General features: G+C 28.1%; 6 protein-coding genes across 6 annotated transcripts; 5 read left to right on the plus strand and 1 right to left on the minus strand.

The window, feature by feature from the left end:
• Window positions 1–814: 814 nt before the first annotated feature.
• Window positions 815–5,997, plus strand: LOC107071983 (FYVE, RhoGEF and PH domain-containing protein 4). Its single transcript, XM_015331507.2, is given in 8 exon segments — window positions 815–1,119; window positions 2,166–2,633; window positions 2,783–2,978; window positions 2,980–3,502; window positions 3,601–3,806; window positions 3,891–4,256; window positions 4,337–4,782; window positions 4,875–5,997. Coding segments are annotated over 7 exon segments (2,316 nt in total). The 5' UTR covers window positions 815–1,119; window position 2,166; the 3' UTR covers window positions 4,987–5,997.
• LOC107071984 (cytochrome P450 6k1) lies at window positions 5,882–9,790 on the minus strand. Its single transcript, XM_015331509.2, has 6 exons — window positions 9,362–9,790; window positions 7,587–8,299; window positions 6,893–7,117; window positions 6,517–6,794; window positions 6,275–6,455; window positions 5,882–6,181 (listed from the first exon to the last, which is right to left on the minus strand). The coding sequence occupies exons 2-6, from the start codon at window positions 8,236–8,238 to the stop codon at window positions 6,009–6,011; spliced, it is 1,509 nt and encodes a 502-aa protein (XP_015186995.2). The 5' UTR covers window positions 8,239–8,299; window positions 9,362–9,790; the 3' UTR covers window positions 5,882–6,008.
• Window positions 9,791–10,258: 468 nt separating this feature from the next.
• Window positions 10,259–16,299, plus strand: LOC107071988 (uncharacterized). Its single transcript, XM_015331514.2, is given in 10 exon segments — window positions 10,259–10,490; window positions 10,578–10,748; window positions 11,162–13,282; window positions 13,432–13,595; window positions 13,698–14,090; window positions 14,092–14,163; window positions 14,234–14,531; window positions 14,628–14,790; window positions 14,887–15,146; window positions 15,266–16,299. Coding segments are annotated over 9 exon segments (3,657 nt in total). The 5' UTR covers window positions 10,259–10,490; window positions 10,578–10,648; the 3' UTR covers window positions 15,352–16,299.
• Window positions 16,300–18,355: 2,056 nt separating this feature from the next.
• Window positions 18,356–19,472, plus strand: LOC107071972 (uncharacterized). Its single transcript, XM_015331474.2, has 2 exons — window positions 18,356–19,124; window positions 19,226–19,472. The coding sequence occupies exon 1, from the start codon at window positions 18,497–18,499 to the stop codon at window positions 19,073–19,075; it is 579 nt and encodes a 192-aa protein (XP_015186960.2). The 5' UTR covers window positions 18,356–18,496; the 3' UTR covers window positions 19,076–19,124; window positions 19,226–19,472.
• Window positions 19,473–20,604: 1,132 nt separating this feature from the next.
• LOC107073799 (uncharacterized) lies at window positions 20,605–22,063 on the plus strand. Its single transcript, XM_089178645.1, has 2 exons — window positions 20,605–21,783; window positions 21,885–22,063. The coding sequence occupies exon 1, from the start codon at window positions 21,151–21,153 to the stop codon at window positions 21,733–21,735; it is 585 nt and encodes a 194-aa protein (XP_089034771.1). The 5' UTR covers window positions 20,605–21,150; the 3' UTR covers window positions 21,736–21,783; window positions 21,885–22,063.
• Window positions 22,064–23,504: 1,441 nt separating this feature from the next.
• LOC149030579 (uncharacterized) lies at window positions 23,505–25,527 on the plus strand. The gene is made up of 2 exons (XM_089178646.1): window positions 23,505–24,455; window positions 24,537–25,527. Exon 1 carries the CDS (start codon window positions 23,816–23,818, stop codon window positions 24,398–24,400), a length of 585 nt encoding a protein of 194 aa, XP_089034772.1. The 5' UTR covers window positions 23,505–23,815; the 3' UTR covers window positions 24,401–24,455; window positions 24,537–25,527.
• Window positions 25,528–26,149: the final 622 nt, after the last annotated feature.

Here is a 26,149-nt window from a genome sequence, read left to right on the forward strand (position 1 = left end):
TTTTAGTTTCATGGCGTCTTTCGTGAAGAACACATCGGAGTGTAATCGTCTCGTTAAAATCAGGTAATTAAAAGATATTTTGTAAGGTTCACACCTTTTTATTACAATATATAAAGAATAAAAGGATCGATTTTGATTTTTTGAGTATATTTTGACAATTTTTATGCTTCTATATCGTATTTTTAATCTTTCGAAATTTTTCTTTATTATAGGTGGAAAGAAGATCTACTGCGCATCATTTTCGCGCATGCAGTATTTTCGCGCCAGTCTTATGCGCCTGTTTTATGCACTTCAATATGGCGAATCATTCGAATTTTTTAATCTGTCATCTGTATACGTGTTACAGCGGATTTTGTTATCTCGTTAATTTCAGGTAATTTTTTCATTTAATTTTTTAAATTACACTTTCCTATTATATATCAAATAATTGCTCCATGCAAGATTTTTATACGTTAGTGTTTTCATATTTTACTTTTTTTAGGTTCCTAGCATGGGGAGTAAAACATTAATCAATTGATCACATAATTAATTTCTAAATTATTTTTTATTAATTTAATTTTCACACATATTAATTAAAACTACCAAACTTAAGAAATAACTCAAATATAATTAAAATATTTAAAAATAGTATTAATATTATATACACAAAATATTTAAGAAATACATTATAAACTAATAAATTTAAATCGTAGATTCAATTTTCGCGCGCTATATAATTCATGCACTAGTTATACAAGTCACAGTTAAATATCACAGAGTGCGCTATATGCGATGTCCTACTGTCGGTAAAACAGTTTTTTTTACTACTGTTCCTCTTCCATGACACGTACATACACATAAGCGTAAACATAACCATATATATGTGTAAAGATTTTTCTTTTCTCCTCACTTATCTTCTTGTTCCCTGCTAACGTAATACTCCTTACTTACTTGTTAAATCACTTCTATTTCCCCTACTTTAATCTCATCTAACGATGATCAACTTTAATCTGTCTACTCGCGGCAATTTCGAAGTGGACCATTCATACTCGCATTCATGATAATAAGCCGGGAATTTGAATGATTGGAAAAACGAGTTTGACGATCGATCGTATAAGTATTCGTGTAACTGTTATGCAAGTAAGTAAGAAAGAAACTAATTAATTATCACCTTCATCTAATGCGGAGTTAACCAAAGGAGTAATGATCAAATTGGAGTGTTAATCATTCTTCACTGTCATCGTCGTGCAATGGTCAATGTGTATTATCTCTTTCTCTCTCTCTCTTACTCTTACACGTACTATGCATAACACATATATACATATATATATATATATAGATGTATTAAAAAGGAAGGTTCGTTAAATTTGTGTGAAGTCCGTTAAGCACCGTTCGGTGTTCCATTAAATAACGTTCCATAAGGCCGATTACTCGTAGAGCTCGGTATGGGTGTCTGTTTCTGCTTAAATTAGTGCACAGTGCGTGGCACAGCCTTAACTCAACACTCCTCTCCTCGTCTAACCAAAGTCAAATCATTATGCCAGTGATAATACGTCGTTGCCTGTTGCTGTTCTGCTGTTACAAATTCGATATCAAAGGAAAAGGTATATATAAATCATTGTACACAATCATTATTTTATTATTTATTTAACAATTATCAATAATACAAAATCATATTCGTATAATACACTTGCTATGGTTCTGTATCAAAGGGCGTAGACGCTCCCCTGTGTGGTCCAAAAGGGTTACACGAGTTCACTGCATTTGTTTTTTCAACCCTATAACACTTTATTATATCTTTTCAATTTGAAAAAAAAGAACACAGTTTCTACTTTTGTAAGATGGTGAATCTTTAAAGTACATTTCATTGACTTCTATTATGGAGTAGTCAACTGTGATGACATTTGAGAAATGTAACTCTCTTGATGAAATGAAAGTTAGTTAACTTTGATTGATTCTAATTTGACATACAATGTTAAAAAGAAAAAACTAGATTTCAATTTTTATAACTTTATGAGGTAATAAAGAATAATGTTATAACTGTTTTCTTTTTTTTGTTTGGTTTTCAATTGGTTATGTATGCATATATGTTTTGTTTAATATTAATGTTATGTGTTAACGGTCTTGTTGTTAAATTTGTTGTATTAGTAGTCGATAATTATGAACAATTAACAACTTGACGATAGGATGCAACGAGGTCAGTTGAGAGATATTTCCTCCTGGATGACCCGCCTGTTTCCTGAACCCAGTGAAAGGATAGATGCTTTTAAGATGTTTGGATCAAAAAGCAGCTGTCCTACGAGCACATTTTATACGGACTTAGAGATCACAGAAAGTAAGGAAGTCATTACGGAAGAATACGAAGAAAGACAATGTTCTAAAAGTTCACGATCATTGAAGCAGCAAAGCAGAACTAACGAAGATGGAAGCTCACAAGATTCAGATACACAAACTACTAGCAGTGAAGATCATCAATATTCTAGACATTCCTTTCATAGAATCGCAAGTTTTGGGGGTTTTCCAAGGTTTCAACCATTCGTTATGTCAGCCTCCTCCCCAGCAGCATGCATTGATATTAGTAGCAATGAAGAGACATCCAATGAAAATTCTTATGTTGCTATGTCGCACAGTGTTTTAGAATATAGAAGTAGCAGGTTCGAACCATTTAACATTCCTCCTTAATAATATCGTTTGATTGATTTCAATCCTAATCTTTATTTGATTTTATCTTACATTATGTTTAAATATTTGTTTTATATTTTTGTTTTCATCTTTTAATAGATGAATCTCTCTAATTGCATAGGTACGCAGCTTCAGAAAGAAATTCTCATCAATATACTCTAGATGCGTATGCTATAAGCGAATCAGAAAGTGAAGAAGAATCAGAGGAAACTAGATCTTCTGAAACGGAGTCTATTACCACTGTGGATCACACAAATGAATCTACTACATCCGAGCCAAAATTACGTGTACAAAGAAGTTCCCCTGATTCCAAAAGAAAAAAAGGCGCATCGTGTAGCAGAGGAACTATTAGCTACTGAAAAGAAATATGTCAATATTTTACATCTCATCGATCAAGTATTTCAATTTAGAGTCGATCAAGAAAATAGAGCGCATCCAATGTTTCCCCCTGAAACGGTTCAACACATGTTTTCTAATATTAAGTCCATTTACAAATTTCATAATGACTTTTTATTACCTCAATTGGAGGAACGAATGCAATGCTGGGATTCTAAACCTAAGATTGGTGATATTATGAAAAATTTTGCACCTTTTTTAAAAATGTATACAGAATATGTTAAAAATTTTGACTACGCAATGAATCTGATAAACACATTACAAAACAAAGTAGCAAGGTTTGCAGCAATAATTAATGATATACAAAAATTGGACGAGTGTGCTAAATTATCACTGCCGCATCACATGTTAAGTCCGATACAAAGATTACCAAGATACGAATTGCTCCTTAAGGATTATTTAAAAAATCTTACAGAAGAAAATCCTGATTATGAAGATACAAAAAGTAAGAAGATGATTGAAATTTAATAGATCATTTAATTATATGTGCATATATAATAAATAATATAGTAAACACAAATGTGTATTTATATTACATTTCAGAAGCTCTAGAATTAGTATCTACAGCTGCTAATCATACAAATGAAGCAATGAAAAAAATAGATAAGTTTAAGAAACTATTGGAAATACAAGAAAGTATATACGACGCGACCGATCTAGTCAGTGCAACACGCGAGCTCATAAAAGAAGGTCGTATTGTAAAAATATCAGCGAGAAGTGGCGATCATCAGGATAGGCATTTGTTTTTGGTATGTTTATAAACTAGCTTTTTTATTATACAATAATCTTAATTATGAAATATATTTATATATATATATACTTTCTTATTTCAGTTTAGCGATCTATTGTTATTGTGTTCATTAAGACTGATACCTGGTCCTCCATATCGTTTACGAGCCAAATTTTTAGTAGAAGATTTACAAGTTGTCGAAGGTGATAATTTAGAAACAGCTAATACTTTTTATATTAGATACGAAAATAAAAATGTCGAGTTGTATACATATTCTGCGGCGGAGAAAGCATCATGGTTAGATGCATTATTCCAAACCATGCAAGAAATAATGAGACGCAAAGCTAGTTTGAAAACTGGTAATGCTAAAACATCTTTGGTTAAGGCTGACGATGTAAATAGATGTATGGTTTGTGAAGTCAGTTTTTCGGTTATGAAAAGGAAACACAATTGTAGAGCATGTGGAATTGTAAGTTAAATTATAAAAAAGATTATATTATGATTTGAATATATTTTTTTACAAATATATTTGTAAAATATATTTTACAGGTTGTTTGCAGTAAATGTTCTAATCAAAAGTTATTATTTGAAGACAATAAGAATATGAGAGTATGTAGACTATGTCATGCTGCATTAACTCAGCCTCTTAGCAAATCTCCATCGTCTCCTTCAGGACCAGTGCCAAGTTTGTTGCAAGTTTCAGCTAGTGCACCATCAGTATTGTCTGGTTATCTTTTATTAAAAACACAAGCGAGCAAACCATGGACCAGACGATGGTTTGCGTTGCATATTGACTTTGTTTTATATTCATTTAAATCAGAAACAGAGAGTATGGCCATGACAGCAACACCAATGCCAGGTTTTATGGTAACTGATGGTGGAATGTTAACAGATGAGGACCCTTTGAGTAGTAAAGATCGTATAAGAGCATTTAAAATGCATCATTCTAGAAAATGTTACTATCTACAAGCTTCTTCTGATGACGACAAAGAAAAGTATGCATTTTATAAAATATTGTCAACTATAGAAAAAATATTAATTGATTCATTTAAAAGTGTAAAAAGAGTAAAATGTATTATGATTACAGATGGATGCACGCATTACAATTAGCCACAAAAGCTGAACTACCTCATTTAACAGAACAGATCGAAAACGAACACGCACAAGAATGTCAATCGTCGTTAAATGATATACAATGAAAATGAATATCATCACATTTACGAACTAGCCAATTTTGTACTATTCTTCTCATAAAAATAATTAGATTATTAGACAACTGTAAGATAATCGTTAGTTAGCTATATTTAAAGAAGAAGAAGAAGAAAAAGAGAAAGAAAAAAAGAAAGAAACAAAAAGATAACGTTAACTTATGTTACATATTTATATATATATATATATATGTATTATATATATATATATATATATATATATTTATGTATTGTTACTAGTGTACACTACGAATCGAGTCAGTAGCGAAAGAAACGCTGTCATGACGCTTGTTGTTTTGTAATGTTCTGTTATAGTATATTTATAAATATATATATGTCGTTCGAATACAATTATGCTAATATACACACATATATATATATATATATATATATATATATATATATATATATATATACATGTATATATATATACCGATGAAGTAATGATTGATAAAAGAGAATTTGAAAAAGAGAAAACTAAAATTGCTTTAAACGTTAATTATTAATATCATATATCAAAGTATAACGAGAATAAAAAGAATCATTTCTTATCGATAAGTTGTTTTTAACGCGTATCGTCGAATCTTGTATCTCGCTATTTTAGTAATTATAATTATTCGTAATAAATAAATATATGTATATACAAGATATCTGAGATTTGTCCGATGAAATGTTATATATCATTAACGTTTACGTTTTTTTATCATTATTTATTAAGTTTACTTTTTCTAATTGATTTAACAAATCCCAATCGATATTAGGCTTACTATTCTAATCATAGTATCATTTTTTATCTCGCATAGAACACATTTGATCGGAAAAAACCTCAGACAACCTGTATGTACCTTCCCGATTTAGAAAGAGAAAGAAATGAATCGAAATGAAATCGCGTTTTAATCGTAGAATATATATTTTATCGCAATTTTTCTTCACATCGACAATTTGAACAAATAAACATTTATAGAAAACAAAGAAAACGAAAAATACAGATTTACAGTGAGAGATTATCATGTTTAATTTACATTATTAATACGTTTTTGGAACTGCACGTATACTCCATCAGCTGCATTTGTAAATATAGTTATGGGATTTAATAACTTTTCTCTTTCTTGCTTGATAAATATTTTAAAATTCAAGACCAATTGAATAACTGCTATTTTCGTTATTAAAATGCCTAATCTCTGACCTAAAAAAAAAACAAAAAAACAAAATGCAATAACAAAAATATTGTAAAACAAAGATAAATTTATGAAATATTTAGCTAATGTTAAAAGCATACCAATGCATGATCTTGGTCCAATACCAAAAGCAAGAGATCCTGATAATTTGTTATTTTCTTCTTTTTCTCTCAAAGGATTGAACGTTGTTGGATCAGAGAAGTACTTGCTATCTCTGTTAACACCATTGATAGAAATATAAATGGGTGTACCTTTTTCAATGATCAAATCTGTCCCGGGCAACTGAAAATATACAATATGTAAAATAATTTACGTATGATCAAAAGAAAAATCAATATTTTACCTTATAATCTTTTACGGCAATTCTATCAACAATTGGCAAAGGTGGATATAATCTTAAACTTTCTTCTAATACATCATCTAAGAAGCTCATTTCCTTGATGGAATCCATTGTGATTCCATCTTTGTCAACGATACCTTTTATTTCATCATACAAACGTTGTTCGTATTCTGGATGCAATGCTAATTCATAAATTACAAAAGCAATAGCTGTTGACGAAGCTTCAAATCCAGCAACGAAAAACGAAACTGCTTGAGCCAATAAATTATCACCTTTGAAGTCTGGACAAAATTTGTAAATTATATTTTTCAAAATCAGGATAATAATTATAATAAGTAAAATCAAAAAAAAAAAAAAAGAAAAAAAGAAATTGACTCACTAAATTCAGGATTCTGTTCTCCATTTTTTAAAGCTAACAAAGAATCGACCAGATCTCCTCTTTTATTTCCAGATATTTCTCTGGCGTTCATCGAATCCCAAAAAACATGACGAAAGAATTCAGCTGGTTTTTTGGCTAATGGTTCGATAAGAGGAGTTATTTCTGGTAACAGGAAGTAAATTAATACGATTATACCTCGTTTTGTTCCAGATAATATTTTCTGTCCTGTTAAAAATAATATTATGCCATTAAAAGAACAATTTATTATATGAAAATGAGTCAATAATTATTTACAATTAAATTGTTGTATTAATTTTAATTAATTGTAACTGTATTTTTGCTTATTTTTGTTCCATTAAAATTGTTAAATTTTATATTTATTGCGATATTAACAATGATAGTTTTAATTTGCATTAGTACCAAAAATAGAACAGTACGCAGTTATACGTAGTTTGATTAATGTTATGACGTTATTCTGTGTAGAATCACGATGAGAAAAAAAGAATTACGATAATAATTTGCATAAATAATTAACAGTATAATAAATTAAGAAAAAAAGAAAAAACATAATTACAAATGCTAATACACGAGCAACTAATATTTAACACAATACATTAGCTAAAAAAAATAATATTAGAAATAATTTATGACTCAGTTTGGTATTGAAATATTGAAATTATATTAGAATTCACACCTGCTTCCCAAAAAGCGACGTCATTTTCGTGGAACGAATTAGTATTAATGCCGAAAGCAACGGATGAAATAACATCGGTGGCATATCTTGAGCTCAAGGCTTTCAATTCTAAATCTTTCCAGCCATCGGCGTTAGCTGGTTTATCATCAATATATGCTAACATCGAATTACAACATTCCAACATCAATGGTACCATGGTTTTCATCTTTCCTCCCGTAAAACTTGGTGTCATTTTATTTCGTAAATATTTCCATTTAGGTTGATTGATCCCAAGAAGATTGCATAAACCAACCGTATCTTTTTCGTATTTTCCACCAAACATACGATTGGGAAAAGTATTAAATTCCGACACCATTATTTGTTTTATCAAATCAATATCTCTCAATAACAAAGCTGGCTTGGATAAAATATAAAAACCAATATATTTGTCATCTTTATCGGCATAATTGTAAATATCTTGAAGTAATATTCCAGGTGGTTTTTTAAACGTTATGGTATCCTTGAAATTGCCAAAAATTAAATTTGTCGGAGGACATTTTACTCCTCGTTTACTCCAATAAGATAATTTGTATTTTAAATAGAAATATATTATAATTGATATTAATATCAATATTAATATTAATTTATTTAAATCGATCGTGCATCCAAACATGATGGAATAATATTTCTTTTTTTATTATTATTATTATTATTATTATTCCACCACAGAAAACCTGTCGATAAAAAAAAAAAAAATTACAAAATTCAATAATTAAATTTATGAAAATTATATATGTGTTCATTATGCAATGTAATAATTATATTCAACGTGCAATATAAAATTTGAATTTGAACATTTGCGCTTAAATATTTTTAATTAATCATTCGTGCGAAAAGATTATAAACAAAATAATAAATAAAAATATTATTCGGAAACACGAATATAAAGAGATTAGAAAAAATTCGTAATATTAAAAAGAGAATGTCTGTTAAAAAAGATAAAATAGTTACGGCATAGTGAAAATATGGTAAAGGGTCTTTTGAAATAACTTCTCTATTTTAAGATATTCAGATGGTTACATATACATAAATTATGTATACATAGATTAGAGAATTAAGAAAATATACACATACGTATTTATATTCAAAGTAAACAGTTAGAAATTTGAATGAATATGAAATCGAATGGATACAGTAAAAATATAATCTATGATCTAGTTGTGAACGAAATATCATGTTCAATTGTGAGTATTATGTAATCGTTACAAATAATTCCACTAGCTTAACGATTTGATGTCCTCGAATGATAATTGAAAATTATTAAAAGTTTATGTTGTATATTCGATGATCTCTAATCAACTTTTTTAAAGTTTTTGTTTTCTTTTCTTAAATAATTTTATTTATAATTTTATAAGAAAAAAAAAACAAAGAAAATATATATTTAGTATAAGGTAACATTATTTTTTAAGGTGTACACATTTGATACAGTAAAATTGAAATTTATAAATATTATAAATCATTCGTAAATAAATAATTCAATAAGAAATAATTATTCATTTTAACAACAGACGAGATAATTAATTAACAATTATTAAAATGTCATACGAATTAGAATAGAAAATATTGAGAACAAAATTTCTTTCCACGATTAAATAAATGTATTCTTTTAAAAAGGAAAGTAAATTTTAACGCGAATATTCTCTCTTTTTTTTTTTAACAAAACTAAAAATAACGAAGATAATAAATAAATAAATATATAAAAATAAGAAATTAATGATAAAGAAAAAACGTCGTACCTTAATTTAAAATGTTGAATAAAGTAGACACAACGTGATAATTTGAAAAATTTTAAAAACGTGATCCCATGACGAACGTGTTCTGAGTGATGTTTGAGACGTTATGAAGTTGATTTCTTTGCGTAAGGTTTTTATATATTCACATAAACTCACATGGTATGTCGAAATGATTAGGTCACGAAGAAAAGTGAGAAACTTTAATGTAGCTCTGACTCTATCTTAATTTAACATTATAGATCTATTACATTAATAATTTAATCAATAAAATCTATAATGTTTAACTATTGTGCAACAATTTTCGTTTTTGTACAAAGAAACGTGCTATTTAATCGTTTGGAAAAAGTAATTCTATTCGATTAACAAACGGACATCAATGATAAGAAACCATAACAGCGATAAGAATCCATAAGTTATGATTATCAATCAAAAATGATGATATATATTTTTTGTTTACGTACAAATTTCTAATATCAAAAATCATTGTATAAATTCAAATGTTAGTTTCTTTGTTTTTTTTTTTTTTTTTTTTTTTTTAACTAATATTAAAACAATAAAATACAATCAATTGTTTATTATTAGATACACGCGCGTATTTTAATCAAAAGTGTACAAAAATGTTTATGTTAGATTAAATAATTTTTGTATAAATATGAAACTTGAAGATAAGATCGCAAACAGTAGACATTTAGATTATTTGAGATTATATGTGCTTCCATTTTTACGATAAGATTAAGAAGTATTTACAAATCTTGTCATATAAAAATATATAAATATATATTTATATATATATATATATATATATATATATTTATATTTTTGATATTAATTAATTAATTATTAATTAAATTCAATTGAAAAATTAAATTACAAAACGCAATTATCTTCTTTTCTTATATTTGTATAATTTAAATAATTATCGAGACGCAAGGTGCGCATGCGCCGAATAAGGTTATTTAAATATAATATTTGATATTTTCAACAGATGGCAGTCGTATCGAATGATGCGAGTTCTAGTATACATAACCTCCTTTGTCTCACTTGCGCGAATTTCTAATAACGCGCATTTAATTTCTCACCTATTTAATTTAAATGTCATATTTATTTTCTACTAATATAATATAACATCAACGTAATAATAAAACATACTTTTTATAAACTATTGAAAATGATTATATCATTTCTAACGATCGACGTTTAATTCCATTGAATTTTATAGCCTAAACAGGGGATAACGACGCTGCTATCAAAGAATGGATTTTGCAAGAGGCGGAGGGCGATGATTCAGTTATGTTGCCTTCGACCGGTTATTTCAAAGCAATCAATTGTCCATTTTACGAGAATGGATTATGCGAAAGACCTTATTGTCATTTTAAACATGCCAGAAGAGGTGAGTCTAACAAAATCATTCAATCTCGCATTCTCAATTATAACCTAGACAGGATTCAATTAATTATTATTAATAAAGTAATTAATGATCAATCGTTAATTTAACATTATTTATCTTTAGATCAATTCCGGATATTAATCTAAATAAAAAACTTTGAATTCAATGGTTGCATTCTTTGTTCAGTAACTGTTTGAATGTATACGTTTGTATATGTTGAGATGTCTTTTTTTCTTTGTTAGAAGTGTCATTGAACAATGAAATTCCTTAAAAACTCTATTTGTTTATTCATTCACACACACACACACACACACACATACACACACATTACATTTATTATAAAAATATTGGATTGATTAATTTATTAACCTAACGTTTGGTATCTATTATATAATATGTATTGTATTATTGTTTAGAAGATGCAGCAAATACAACAGGAATGGTTGGAGTGGTGGAGACCCAGGCAACGGATCAAACTCAAACAAAATCAAATGCAGCTATTGCTGCTTCCAATCCCGACATGTTACAACAATTGGTAACCGAAGCTGTTAAAAAAGTGCTCGCAGATCAAGAAGTTACAGACACAGATAAATTCTCTAAGACTATAGTTTCACAAGTGGTAGAAGGACTTAAAAAACCTTCCTTAACTTCTGACTCTGCTTCTACATCTGATACAACTACTAGCAATATCATTGGAAAGCATATGAATATTCCAACAACCATTACAAAACCAGTTCCTTGCGTCTACAATCCTACACCCATAGCTGAATTAAAGAAGAGGCATATTCCTGTGGTATCTTATATGCCAACCAGAGAAAACAGAGTTGCGGTCAAACGTAAATCTTCTCCAGATAGAATTAAACCTTGGTTAAGTGTTATCAAAGATCCGACTAGTTCGCAGTCAACAGAGATCACTTATAAACCTACTGCTATCTCTTGCATCAATGATCAAGATTCTGTACAGAGTTATATACCAACTTTTAAATCAGATTCATCTTCTTCCAATTCTTACGAAGATAGCAATTCCAATGACAACATACCCAAAGTCAAAGAAGCTTATTATCCGAGATCTAAGAAAAGAAGGGAAGAGTACGTTCCTAAAAAAGTCAAAGCTCCGTTAAAGAACGTTCAACAATTGGACGATACTGTGTTGGATCAATTTGAACCAGAATTCGATATGATCGGAGAAATATTAACTGCTGCGACAACTGCTCTTAGCACAGTACCCAGTGAAGAATCTCAAGATTATTGTTTAGATATAGAACCAAAGTTTTCCGACGACGAACCCATGCCGGATGATACCAAAGAAAAAAATGAAAGTAACGTTTACAAAAGTTCTCTATGTAACAACGAAACAAAGTCGCGAGATAATGTACTACAACATGGGACGAAAGTTGCCGATAATAAGAGAAAACTCGACGAAGTAGAAAATGAATTGATGAATAATCATCATAACGTTGACGATACTGCCGATGACAAAACTAATAACAAGAAACGAAGAGAATCAACAAGCGACAATATCAAAGAGAAACACAAGGAAAGAAGAAAGGATGATGATAGAATAAAAAAAGATCACAGAAGTAGCAGTAGAAGTAGTGATAAACACAAAAAGGACCATAATCGCTCAGGAAAAAGTAGCAATGAAAGTAAGAGTTATAAATCTAGTTCGTCTGATAAACGACATTCGTCGTCCTCCTCTTCATCGCATAAGGATAAAGAAAGAAATAAGAATAGTCACTCATCTAAAGAGTCTACTCACAAATCAAAAGAACGTTCCAGTCACAAAGACAAAGATTCATCCGTTGAAAGATCGAATAAAGATAAACATAAAAGTAGTAAGCACGATAGACATAAATCTAAAACGTATGACTCCAGTTCCAAATCTGATAAACATTCATCAAGTAAGAGTCATAGAAATTATCGATCAAGATCGCATCATCGATCCAGATCGAGAGATCGGATGCGTAGTCCATCTAAAAAAGACAAGCACGAAGAAGATAATATCGACAAAAAAATGAATACAATGTTAGACGAAGGAGAATCTGTTAGCCCATCTGAATCCGTACGGGGTTCTTTTGAGAACATTATATTTGATTCGTCTGAATCTGAAACTGATGTGCAAGAGGAATGTCTTAAAATCTTTCAAGAATATAAAGTTTCTAATCATCCAAAAGTAGTGTCGATCAAAGAATCTGCTAAAGTAGTAGAAACCGAAGAGAATGAGGAATTTGGTAAAAAGAGAGTAGCGCATCCTTCTGCAGCAATGTCATTGGTATCCCGTCAAGTTGGTCCGAGTCAACCACCTAAAAGAATACCCAATCCTCAACAAAAAATGTATGAAAGATGGCGTTTGATGAGAGAAGCAGCTGCAGAAAAGGCGGCAGAAAAAGCTGCTGAAAAAATGACATCTAATGTTACTAAAACTCAAATTACACCTACTCCAGTAATTCAACAATCAGCTAATGTTGTCAACGACGAGTCAGTCGTCGAATCTGTTTCTACGATAAATAATAACGAATTTCAGATGAATGGACATGGTAATAAATAATGCTCACACTAATTAATTAATTATAATTCATCTTGAACACGTTGAGTATTAAAAGTTGGCATCTCACTCAACGTGTTAAGCAATATAAATAATAATACTAATAATAATAACAATAATAATAATATCAAAATGTTCCAGGTCGAATTAGAATTGCTCATGTCCCGTATGCTATGTCTCTTGCAATGAAAAAGAAACAAGTTAAAGAAAATATGGTAAAAAGCAATGACTCTAAAGCAATTGACAATAAAACAATAGCTCAAACTAGTAAGGGTGGTGTACGAGTTGCTCACGTTTCACAAGTGGTACAAATAATAAAAAATCTACTTAACATTTTAAATAACAATTATTCATTTATTTTATTAATCCATTTTATAATCTTATCTACAGTAAATCTTTATTTGTAGGTACCACAGTTAATACGTCCAGAACCACTTCAGGCAATGACACAAAAGTTTCCATTGAACGTACGTCAGTATTATATCAATATGATGCAAGATATATGTGTACAGATTTATACTAACGGTGAAGATGCCGCTCAACGTGCAGTACGAGAGGAATTTACCTGTCACGAAAAATGTAAAGCGCTTACGGTATACAAAAATTCTTGTATGTTAGCTGCTCATAGATTAAGAAAGGAAGTCGATCAAAATCGTTCCTCGGATGGCAGTACCACAACAGCAAGTGGTACCGTATCGCACGAAGCTGTACTTGCTGGTAAATCCAAAGGTTCTTGGAGTGTTTTGAAGACAAAAAAAGCAATAACTGATTTTAAGGGTTCAGCATTGTATAGTATGTTAAAAAAAATGGATTATGACAGAAGAACAATTACAGGATAATGGATTTCCTCGTGCTCATCCAGAGGGTACTACGGTAAGATATTATTACATTAATCATATATATGAAAATGATTTAATATGAATTTTTGTTACTTTTGTATCAGGGACGTGCTAAAGTTTATGTAATAAACTCGCGTAATCAAAACGTACTATCAAAAGTGCCTAATGAAAGGATCTGTAGTCGTTGCGGACAAAATTATATGGTAGACAAACAAGGCTTTCCTGTACAGCAACAGAATTGTATATATCATTGGGGAAGAAAGTTTACTATTAAGGGAGAAGGAAAATATAGTTGTTGTCAACAATATGGATCTGCTACTGGTTGTTGCGATGCCAAATTCCATGTATGGAGTTATACTGATTATGAAAATCTTCGTGGTTATATAAAAACTTTACCAAAAGGTAACGCAATGCTTTATATTAGTATTTTCCATTTTTTATTACTTTATTTAAAAAAAAAATAAAACACAAAACTAAATAAAAAATAACAATTAAAAGATATCGCTGAAGAAGAACAAGGAGTTTACGCGCTCGACTGTGAGATGTGTTACACTACCCAAGGATTAGAATTGACAAGGATAACGGTTATTAATGACGAATGCAACGTTATATATGAAACATTAGTTAAACCTCAGAATCCAATAGTTGATTACAATACAAGGTAGAGAATTATAATTGTTATTGAATTATAAATTTAAAATAAAACAAGAAAAAAATGATTGATACTAATCTATGTTTCGTGTGATGTTAATTGTAGATTCTCAGGGATTACAGAAGAAGATATGACAGATGTGACGACAACGCTTTTAGATGTCCAAGCTACGCTTCTAGCAATGTTTTCTAATAAAACTATACTGGTAGGTCATAGTCTTGAAAGTGATTTCAAAGCACTGAGGTTACTTCACGATACAGTGGTAGATACCAGTGTCATGTTTCCTCATAGAAATGGTTATCCTCAGAAAAGGGCATTAAAAAATCTTTGTTCTGAATATTTAAGAAAGATCATACAAAATGATGGTAAGTATATTTGATTAACAATACTATTAATAATATTTTATACGATTATGAAATGTGTGTATCTATGCATGTTTCTTCTAATTATTTAGTCCATGTTACATTAGATCAATAAATTACAGTTGGTGGTCATGATAGTAAAGAGGATGCTGTAGCATGTATGGAATTGGTGTTGTGGAAAGTCAAAGAAGAAGCTAAATTACAATAAAAACAAAATTAGGTGAAACAATAAGAAGAAGAAGAAGAAAATAAAAAGGAATTATTTAAAAAAATAAATAAAATAACAAATTGCGCTGTATCGATTACATACAGCGCTTCACATATATATATATATATATAAATAAATAATTCTTTTGTTTCTGATTCCGCGACACGCTAATTGTTAATTAATATGTACATATACATATATACATATACATGTATACGTATAAATACATGCATATATACTTATTTAATTTAATTGCTCGTATATATAAAATTTTGTTAAAATGTAAAATAGTATATCGCTTTCTAAGTATTACATTCTATTTCAGAATATGTATGTGTATTTATTCATACTTATAAATTTAATTTGTAATATTAATTCATCAAGATATTTCTCGACCTCATCTTTTTATATATTACATGAATATAAGTTATTATTTTGTTAGTATAGGTAAAAAAATTAAAATGAAAAACAAAAAAAAAACAAACAAACTATATAAAAGCGATAAATTATTACTCATGCGTCATTGGGATAATACGTATTCTCGTATTTCTCGTTTAATCATTAATCGTAATTCTCGATTAATATTTTTGTACTTCGTTATTATTACCTATTTATATTTTAAATCATTAAAGAAACAAGATGAGTTCATTTTAATGTTTGTTAACTGACCTGACTTCTAACAAAAAGAAACATAACACATTGAAAGTAAGAGGAATTTGGATATTCGCGATCGAAGCCGCGTGAGTTTGAAGATAAAGCAATTTTTCGCACAAGTGTAAATCTCTCGTAAATAGAATAATATGATGATACATATGTGATTTTATGTCATGGATCGTTCTTTAATAAAATTATGGACAATTTTCTAATATTTTATTATTTTTACGACGAACGTTACATCATGTATAATATTGAATAATTTCAATTATTAAAAATTTACTTTTCATGTAAGATACTAATTATTATTCTAAAAATACGCATACCTAATTATAAAATAATTAAATTTTTATCATTATTTATAAAAATATTACGCCTGTACAGATGCAACCCTCCAGACACACTTTGAAAATGCTGCTTACGAGCGCCATCTGTAAAGACGGAATTTTTTTCTGCCCGAAAGATAGGCAACTCGTCATACACACGTGTATAAACAGTTTGAAAGGAAAAAAATTTCCGTCCTAACAGATGGCGCTCGCAAGCAACATTTTCAAAGTGTGTCCGGAGGGTTGCATTCTTACAGGCGCGCATTTTTATAATTTATTAAATAAATAATTGTGAAAAAAAACCAACGTAATATTAGAATAATATATTTTAATAATATTATATAATAAATTATCCTACTTCTGATACTATGAACTCGTCTTAAACTCTCGAAACTTGCTTTTGGCAAAAGTTTTACTTCTAAGTATATTTTAAAAATACATTAAAAAATGAACAGAGTTTTCTAAATAATATCTTTAACAATAATGAAATTTCTTGAAAACTTAAGATAATAAAAAGATTATTAAGTAAAGTGATAGTTAATAGCTTTACCTGATCACTATCAGAATATTAAGAAAGACAGGGAACTATCGTAAAAGAAAAAAATACTTAACGAAAGTTTTTTTCCCTAAATATCTATCTTAACATTTCAAGGATTATACAGTAATCCCATTTTCTTCAAAGTTTAAAAGAAAATGACAATTTATGAAGAAATCGATAAATGTACGGAAAAACGTGAGATTAGTGTTTTATGTATCAGTTAGGATAAGGCTCTTGATAAAGTATGTCCTAAGGTGAAAAGGAAAAGATAAAAGTAAATAATATAAAATCTGACATTAATTTTTATAAATTTAATCTTATTTATCTGAAATAATCAGATCTTAAAAATTCGTTCGCTTTTTTTTTTCAAATCATCCCCATTTCAAAGAAGTTTTCACTTCAAAAATTCAATGAGTTACGAAGAAATTCGTCAATGATCAATGAGCTACGTAGAAAATCGTCAATGATCAAGGAACATTGACTGAACTTTTCGTAGACTCGTGCATTGACAAATTTCTTCGTAGCTCATTGATTCACTTAATTTGAACAAATGTTTTATTCCTACATTCGTGCATTGACTAAACTTTTCTTAAACTCGTGCAATGACTGAATTTTGCTCTTACCTCACTTTACCGGCAATAGTAGTAATAGCTTTTATACATTTATATTTCCATTTTTTTACAAATCAAGAAAACTTCATTAGAAATTTCTTGTAATAAAAGTCAATTTTTCTGACGTTTGAAACTTATGATTTTGTTGAAACATATCCATTAGCAAGAAACTAAAGGTTTTTTAAGTAATATCACTAAGTTAGTTTCTTCGAACAGTTAGATAATAAAAAGACTGATGAGTTCGGTGATATTTAATAGTTTTATCTGATCCCTATCAGAATAATTCAAAGAAATGATAAATAGTTATCAAAAAAAAAAAAATATAAAGGAAATTAGCGTAAGCTTTATTGTCTGAATCTCTTAACTTATTAATTTAATTACTATTCATGATTTTCATTTGATTTCTTATATATGTATTTACATGTATGACAATTAAAATATGTATATACCAATTACATTTAGATAAGAATTTTGATATATCTTATAGGATAGTTCGAACAGACATCCTATTATCTAAAAAAAAAAAAGAATTGAAAAATGATTATAAGATATTTCTGAGAAAGAGCTTGAGAAATGTACGGAGAAACGAAAGATTAGTCTGTATAGTTAGACGTAAAGATTAGTCTTGTGTGTTCTTGTATAAGGCTAATAATAAAGCATCTGCAAAGATTGAAAATAAAAAAAAGAAAAAATAAGGGAAGAAAAAATAAACATTTTACGGGTATGTGATCTGTGAGCAAGCCGTTCTTGAGAAGTAACCACCAAGTTCGAATTGGTGCGATATTGGCGAAGATTATTTTACAGATATATATGTGTGTGTGTGTGCATGAATGATGCAAGTGGCCGACGAATGATGTCATTACTCCCGATAGGAGGCGTAAGTCTTTTGGCACTTCTTCGTTCGTATAAAACTGATGCGAATTTCTATTGGACGTCAGTATTGTTTCGAACACGCGCAGTAATCGTTTGTTCAATTCAAATAGAATTTAGCAAATAATTGTCAATAACCAACAATCATGACAATATCTAAATCAACAGTAAGAAGTGTATTGGAGGATTTGGGTTATCATCCAGTATCATCGTATTTAAACGCTATCGTTGAGGAGGCCAATGATTTCGGTGACAAAAATGAAGCTGTAATGTTTTTAGCACAAACAGCTCACGAGACAGGTGGATATCGATATATTGAAGAAATAGCATACGCTGGATCTGGTAGAATTGCAACAGAGTATGGTACTGGTGCACCAGGAAAATCTTATCATGGGAGAGGATTTATTCAATTGTCGTGGCCCGATAATTACAGGGCTGCTTCTTCGGCTTTAGGTATGGGTGATAAATTATACAGACATCCTGAACTCGTGGTGCAAGATTTAAGTATCGCTGCAAGTGTATCCTCATGGTATTGGCGTAGCAGAGTTAGACCTGTTGCTGGTGATATGAGCCAATTTGGATTGACAACTAAAGCAATTAATGGTGCTTTAGAATGTAGAGGAAAAAATGTTGATAAAAGTAAAAACAGATATAGAATATACAAAGCACTTGCACGTGAACTTGGAATACGTAACATGTCATCCGAATGTGGTTGCTACAATTAATAGATTTTTTTCTTCAATAATTTTTTTCTATGATTTTCCTCATTCTTTGGTAAGTATTTTATATTATTTTCAAATAAAACACTATATATGTAATTTTTGTATACACAAGTTTTCGTAAAACTAATCCTTGTGTTTTTGTTTTTTGCATAGGATAACGAAATATGAATTCAATTTAAAGGACCATTATTATTATTATTATTATTATTATTCATTGAACTACAAATGGAGATGACAATTAAAATATAATATAATAGATTTATATACTAGGTGATGGATTTGATAATATCGTAAAACATGTATTATCGCAAAACTCAATAAAATAATTAAGTTTATATTATTTTGTATTTTAATATGTCTTAAAAATAAATTTACAATATATCTTATTCGTATAATTAAATTAATGTATTTCTTATTGAATTTTTATCGAGTTTTGAGAAGGGGAAAAGATCAGTACCAAATAGAATAAAAAATTAAGTAATGAAGTATATTTTTAAATTAAAAAAGAAATATAAAAGTATATTGTTAAACCAAAAAAAAGTAAATGAAATAAAATTTAATGTTAAAGTTAAGAAATAAAAGTTCAATCAAAAGAAATGAAGTATATTCTTAAACCAAAAGAAATGAAGTACATTTTTAAATTAAAATAAATGAAGTAAAAGTTAATGTATAAAGTTAAAAAATAAAAGTTAAATCAAAAGAAATTAAGTGCATTTTTATATTAAAAGAAATGAAGTAAAAGTTAAAGTTAAGAATTAAAAGTTAAATCAAACGATATGAAGTGCATTTTTATATTAAAAGAAATGAAGTAAAAGTTAATGTTAAAGTTAAGAAATAAAAGTTCAATCAAAAGAAATGAAGTATATTCTTAAACCAAAAAAAAAAAAAAATGAAATATATTTTTAAATCAAATGATATGATTCATATCATAGGTCACGTATCGCACATTTCTTGTCTGCTTTGATAAGTAAGTGTCGGAATCAGACTAATTTTAAATTCTGATCACCATTGTTCGATCTGACGACAGTGTAATACAAATTACGAATTATCTATAACAAAGTAATTGCTCGTACTATAATATTTCTTTTGATTTTTAGTAATTTTTTACTTACTCGTATAATCCTTAATACTTTTCATCTGATTCCTATCAGAATAATTAAAAGAAAGATAGATCAAAATAAAAACAAAAAGAAAAAAACAAAAAATTAGCAAAGAAAAAAATGAACAGAAGCTTTTTTTCTTTTCTGTTAAATTATAAGATTATACAGTAGTCGAATTTTTTTTGAAAATTAAAAAATAATTTAGATAATCAATGAAAAAAAAGAAAAAAGAAATATTGATAAAAGTTATTACACAGTAATCAAATTTTCTGTAAATTAGAAATTGATCAAAATAATCAATGAAAACTACAAAATCTTGATAAAAGTGTACGAGGATTAATGTTAGATTGGTTTCCACGAATGTTACTGGTGAGGGGGGGGGATATAGCTATTAATAAATATTTGCAAAGACTCAAAAAAAAAAAAATAAAAATGATGAAAAGAAATAAAGTATGAAGTATGGATAGTATGTATATTATCTTTGGGTAAACTGTTCTCCCTTACTCATCGTACGACTACAAAGTATGAATCAGTTCTGCTATCGGTGAAAATGATTGTATGAATGTATGTGTTGTTGCTAACGCATATATACATGCTGAGTGGGGCAATGTATAAATGTATGCGTTGTTGCTAACTGAGTGGGGCAAATGGCTTGATATCTCAGTTTACGTCCGATAGAAGGCGTGTTATAGTCTTTTAAAATTATTCTTACATATAAAACGTAATTGTATTCTTTCGAACATGTATGGAAAATTAGAATAATTCCTTTTGTGCAAATATCTTTCATTTTATGTGATTACTTTATTATTTTTAACAAATAGTATATTAAATATAAAATATAAAATATACTATTATATATAAATAGTATATAATTAAGTTTTAATAAATAATAAATATTAAATAATTTTAATTATATTTAATTAATAAATATTAAATACCATATTTACTATTTAATAAATAGTATATCTGCAACAAAATATGGGTGTCGTAGATATAGACAAAATAAGAGGAGCATTGTTAAGCATGGGATATCGTCCCAAAGAATCATATTTAGAAGCTATCATTATGGAGACTAATCATTCGTTAAGTAACGCAAATGAAGCCGTAATGTTTTTGGCTCAAACAGCTCACGAAACTGGTGGATTTCGATACATCGAAGAAATAGCATACGCTGGAACTGATGAAATTGCTTATGAATATGGTTGGGGTGCACCGGGAAAATCTTATCATGGGAGAGGATTTATTCAATTATCATGGCCCGGTAATTACGAACAGGCTTCATTAAGCTTAGGATATGGTTATAAATTGTATGAAAATCCTGAGCTTGTATCAAAAAATGTTAAACTAGCTGCAAAAATATCAATGTGGTATTGGAAAACAAAGGTTAGACCTGTTGCTGGTGATATGAGCAAATTTGGATTGACAACTAAAGCAATTAATGGTGCTTTAGAATGTAGAGGACAAAATGTTGATAAAAGTAAAAACAGATATAAAATATACAAAGCACTTGCACGTGAACTTGGAATACGTAAAATGTCATCCGAATGTGGTTGCTACAATTAATAGATTTTTTTTTCAATAATTTTTTTCTATGATTTTCCTCATCCTTTGGTAAGTATTTTATATTCTTTTCAAATGAAACACCATATATGTAATTTTTGTATACACAAGTTTTCGTAAAACTAATCCTTGTGTTTTTGTTTTTTGCATAGGATAACGAAATATGAATTCAATTCGAAGGACCATTATTGTTATTATTATTATTATTCATTGAACTACAAATGGAGATGACAATTAAAATATAATATAATAGATTTATATACTAGGTGATGGATTTGATAATATCGTAAAACATGTATTATCGCAAAACTCAATAAAATAATTAAGTTTATATTATTTTGTATTTTAATATGTCTTAAAAATAAATTTACAATATATCTTATTCGTATAATTAAATTAATGTATTTCTTATTGAATTTTTATCGAGTTTTGAGAAGGGGAAAAGATCAGTACCAAATAGAATAAAAAATTAAGTAATGAAGTATATTTTTAAATTAAAAAGAAATATAAAAGTATATTGTTAATCCAAAAAAAAAAGTAAATGAAGTAAAATTTAATGTTAAAGTTAAGAAATAAAAGTTCAATCAAAAGAAATGAAGTATATTCTCAAACCAAAAGAAATGAAGTACATTTTTAAATTAAAATAAATGAAGTAAAAGTTAATGTATAAAGTTAAAAAATAAAAGTTCAATCAAATGAAATGAAGTGCATTTTTATATTAAAAGAAATGAAGTAAAAGTTAAAGTTAAGAATTAAAAGTTAAATCAAACGATATGAAGTGCATTTTTATATTAAAAGAAATGAAGTAAAAGTTAATGTTAAAGTTAAGAAATAAAAGTTCAATCAAAAGAAATGAAGTATATTCTTAAACCAAAAAAAAAAAAAATGGAATATATTTTTAAATCAAATGATATGATTCATATCATAGGTCACGTATCGCACATTTCTTGTCTGCTTTGATAAGTAAGTGTCGGAATCAGACTAATTTTAAATTCTGATCACCATTGTTCGATCTGATGACAGTGTAATACAAATTACGAATTATCTATAACAAAGTAATTGCTCGTACTATAATATTTCTTTTGATTTTTAGTAATTTTTTACTTACTCGTATAATCCTTAATACTTTTCATCTGATTTCTATCAGAATAATTAAAAGAAAGATAGATCAAAAAACAAAAACAAAAAGAAAAAAACAAAAAATTAGCAAAGAAAAAAAATTAACAGAAGCTTTTTTTCTTTTCTGTTAAATTATAAGATTATTACAGTAATCGAATTTTTTTTTGAAAATTAAAAAATAATTTAGATAATCTATGAAAAAAAAAAAAAGAAAAAAGAAATATTGATAAAAGTTATGACACAGTAATCAAATTTTCTGTAAATTAGAAATTGATCAAAATAATCAATGAAAACTACAAAATCTTGATAAAAGTGTACGAGGATTAATGTTAGATTGGTTTCCACGAATGTTACTGGTGGGGGTGGAGGGATATAGCTATTAATAAATATTTGCAAAGACTCAAAAAAAAAAAAATAAAAATGATGAAAAGAAATAAAGTATGAAGTATGGATAGTATGTATATTATCTTTGGGTAAACTGTTCTCCCTTACTCATCGTACGACTACAAAGTATGAATCAGTTCTGCTATCGGTGAAAATGATTGTATGAATGTATGTGTTGTTGCTAACGCATATACATGCTGAGTGGGGCAATGTATAAATGTATGCGTTGTTGCTAACTGAGTGGGGCAAATGGCTTGATATCTCAGTCTACGTCCGATAGAAGGCGTGTTATAGTCTTTTAAAATTATTCTTACATATAAAACGTAATTGTATTCTTTCGAACATGTATGGAAAATTAGAATAATTCCTTTTGTGCAAATATCTTTTATTTTATGTGATTACTTTATTATTTTTAACAAATAGTATATTAAATATAAAATATAAAATATACTATTATATATAAATAGTATATAATTAAGTTTTAATAAATAATAAATATTAAATAATTTTAATTATATTTAATTAATAAATATTAAATACCATATTTACTATTTAATAAATAGTATATCTGCAACAAAATATGGGTGTCGTAGATATAGACAAAATAAGAGGAGCATTGTTAAGCATGGGATATCGTCCCAAAGAATCATATTTAGAAGCTATCATTATGGAGACTAATCATTCGTTAAGTAACGCAAATGAAGCCGTAATGTTTTTGGCTCAAACAGCTCACGAAACTGGTGGATTTCGATACATCGAAGAAATAGCATACGCTGGAACTGATGAAATTGCTTATGAATATGGTTGGGGTGCACCGGGAAAATCTTATCATGGGAGAGGATTTATTCAATTATCATGGCCCGGTAATTACGAACAGGCTTCATTAAGCTTAGGATATGGTTATAAATTGTATGAAAATCCTGAGCTTGTATCAAAAAATGTTAAACTAGCTGCAAAAATATCAATGTGGTATTGGAAAACAAAGGTTAGACCTGTTGCTGGTGATATGAGCAAATTTGGATTGACAACTAAAGCAATTAATGGTGATTTAGAATGTAGAGGACATAATGTTGATAAAAGTAAAAACAGATATAAAATATACAAGGAATTTGCACGTGTAACCGGAATATCGAAACTTTCATCCGAATGTGGTTGTTACAATTAATAGTTTTTTTTTTCTTTTTTCAATAATTTTTTTCTACGATTTGTCTCATCTTATTGTAAGTATTTTAGATTATTTTCAAATGAAACACCATAAATGTTCGTAAAAATAATCTTATTTTTATTTTTTTTTTTCGTAGGATGACGAAAAATGTACTCAATTTGAATGACTGGAGAGAGTATTTCTGTGGAACAAAGAAAGAAGATAATAGATTCTTATTCACATGTGCTACGTGATCTTATGTATGGCGGGCATGAAATTAAAATAATACTCGAGATGCGCGCGCACCACCGAGATGCGCGCGCACCATAGACATGCGCGCGCATCTCAATGATGCGCGCGCATAACGTGCACATTCTATTTTTAATTTGATTATGTGTAGTTACTAGGAGCGTGTTTAATTATTTAATTTGTAATAATTAATATATTAATATTATATATTAAATGAAAAATAAAAATGCATAAGTCCTATGTACATTTTATTTTACACGTTTTACAAAATATCATTATGCTTCTCTATATATTTACGTATTTATGTACTATATATAATATATGTATTGTTATATTAGTTCTTTTCGCGAGAATTAATATTTAAATCGTATGAGAAAAGAAAAAAAAGAAATAATGAAGAAAAATTCGAAAAATGAAATACAAAATAATATCAAATTTGAATCTAATTAAATGTCACGTTTTTTTTTTTTTTTTAATATAAAAAAATACTCTTTCTAAGAGTAATTACAATTTATTTAAATAACACGTTATCTCTTGTTTTATCAGATATAAAACTATATTAATTAAATATTTATACATTTCTTTTTCAAATTTGATCTTTAATAACAAACAATAATAATTATTAAAAGTAATACTAATTTGATATCTCGATTCATTCGCGTTTATCTCGAGATTATTATTTGATCTAAAAGCATGATATTCTATTTTTTTTTTTTTTTTTTTTAATAAGGAACATGTTCACATCTCCTTATGACATATTTATTTTTTTTTTTTTGCAAGAATTTTACATCTATTTATTTATTTTATTTTATTTATTTGTTTTTTCTTTGTTGTTCAATCTTTTCTTTCTCAACGGTGTATATAAAATATCTCTTCTTCTCTCACAGTGATATTATTGTCCATTGCAATTTATTTAATGTTATTTAATTATTCAAACTGTGAAAACAAATGTGTTGTGTTTGCATGGAATATAGTATGTTATATTTATTAACAATTGAGGTCTGATTTGTTTTTTTTTCTTTTTGTTTTTATTATTATTTGCAAATAGGATTCTTATTATAACGTGGCAGCAGCATCAGTTACATTCATCATCATCATCATCATCATCATCATCATCATTTTACGATCAAGATTATGAAACGATAGTTATTTATTTTTACATTTCACTTTTCTTTCTCTTTTATTATTTTTGTTAAACTTTCTGAATTTAAATCAGACCTTGTATAACACGTAAAGAAAATTTCAATTTTAGGATTTTTCATGAATACAAAATATTGACATTTCTATGTTCCTCTCGTGTATATATCGTTTTCTTCTTGAGAAATATTTTTTTTTTGTTTTTTATTGTCTCCTTTTACGTATCATTTATTTTCAATTATTTTTCATGAAACAAAATTCTATGTAAACTTTGTTACAACATTTTTTGAAAAAAAAAAAAAAAAAAAAAAAAACAACTTATTACAACTTTGTTTGAAACAAAATTTAGATTTATAAATGAAATGCATTGTTCACATCAAATAA

This window comes from Polistes dominula, unplaced genomic scaffold, assembly GCF_049000335.1.
Source record: "Polistes dominula isolate Pdom_NZ unplaced genomic scaffold, Pdom_raw_medaka contig_11, whole genome shotgun sequence".
Taxonomy (NCBI): domain Eukaryota; kingdom Metazoa; phylum Arthropoda; class Insecta; order Hymenoptera; family Vespidae; genus Polistes; species Polistes dominula.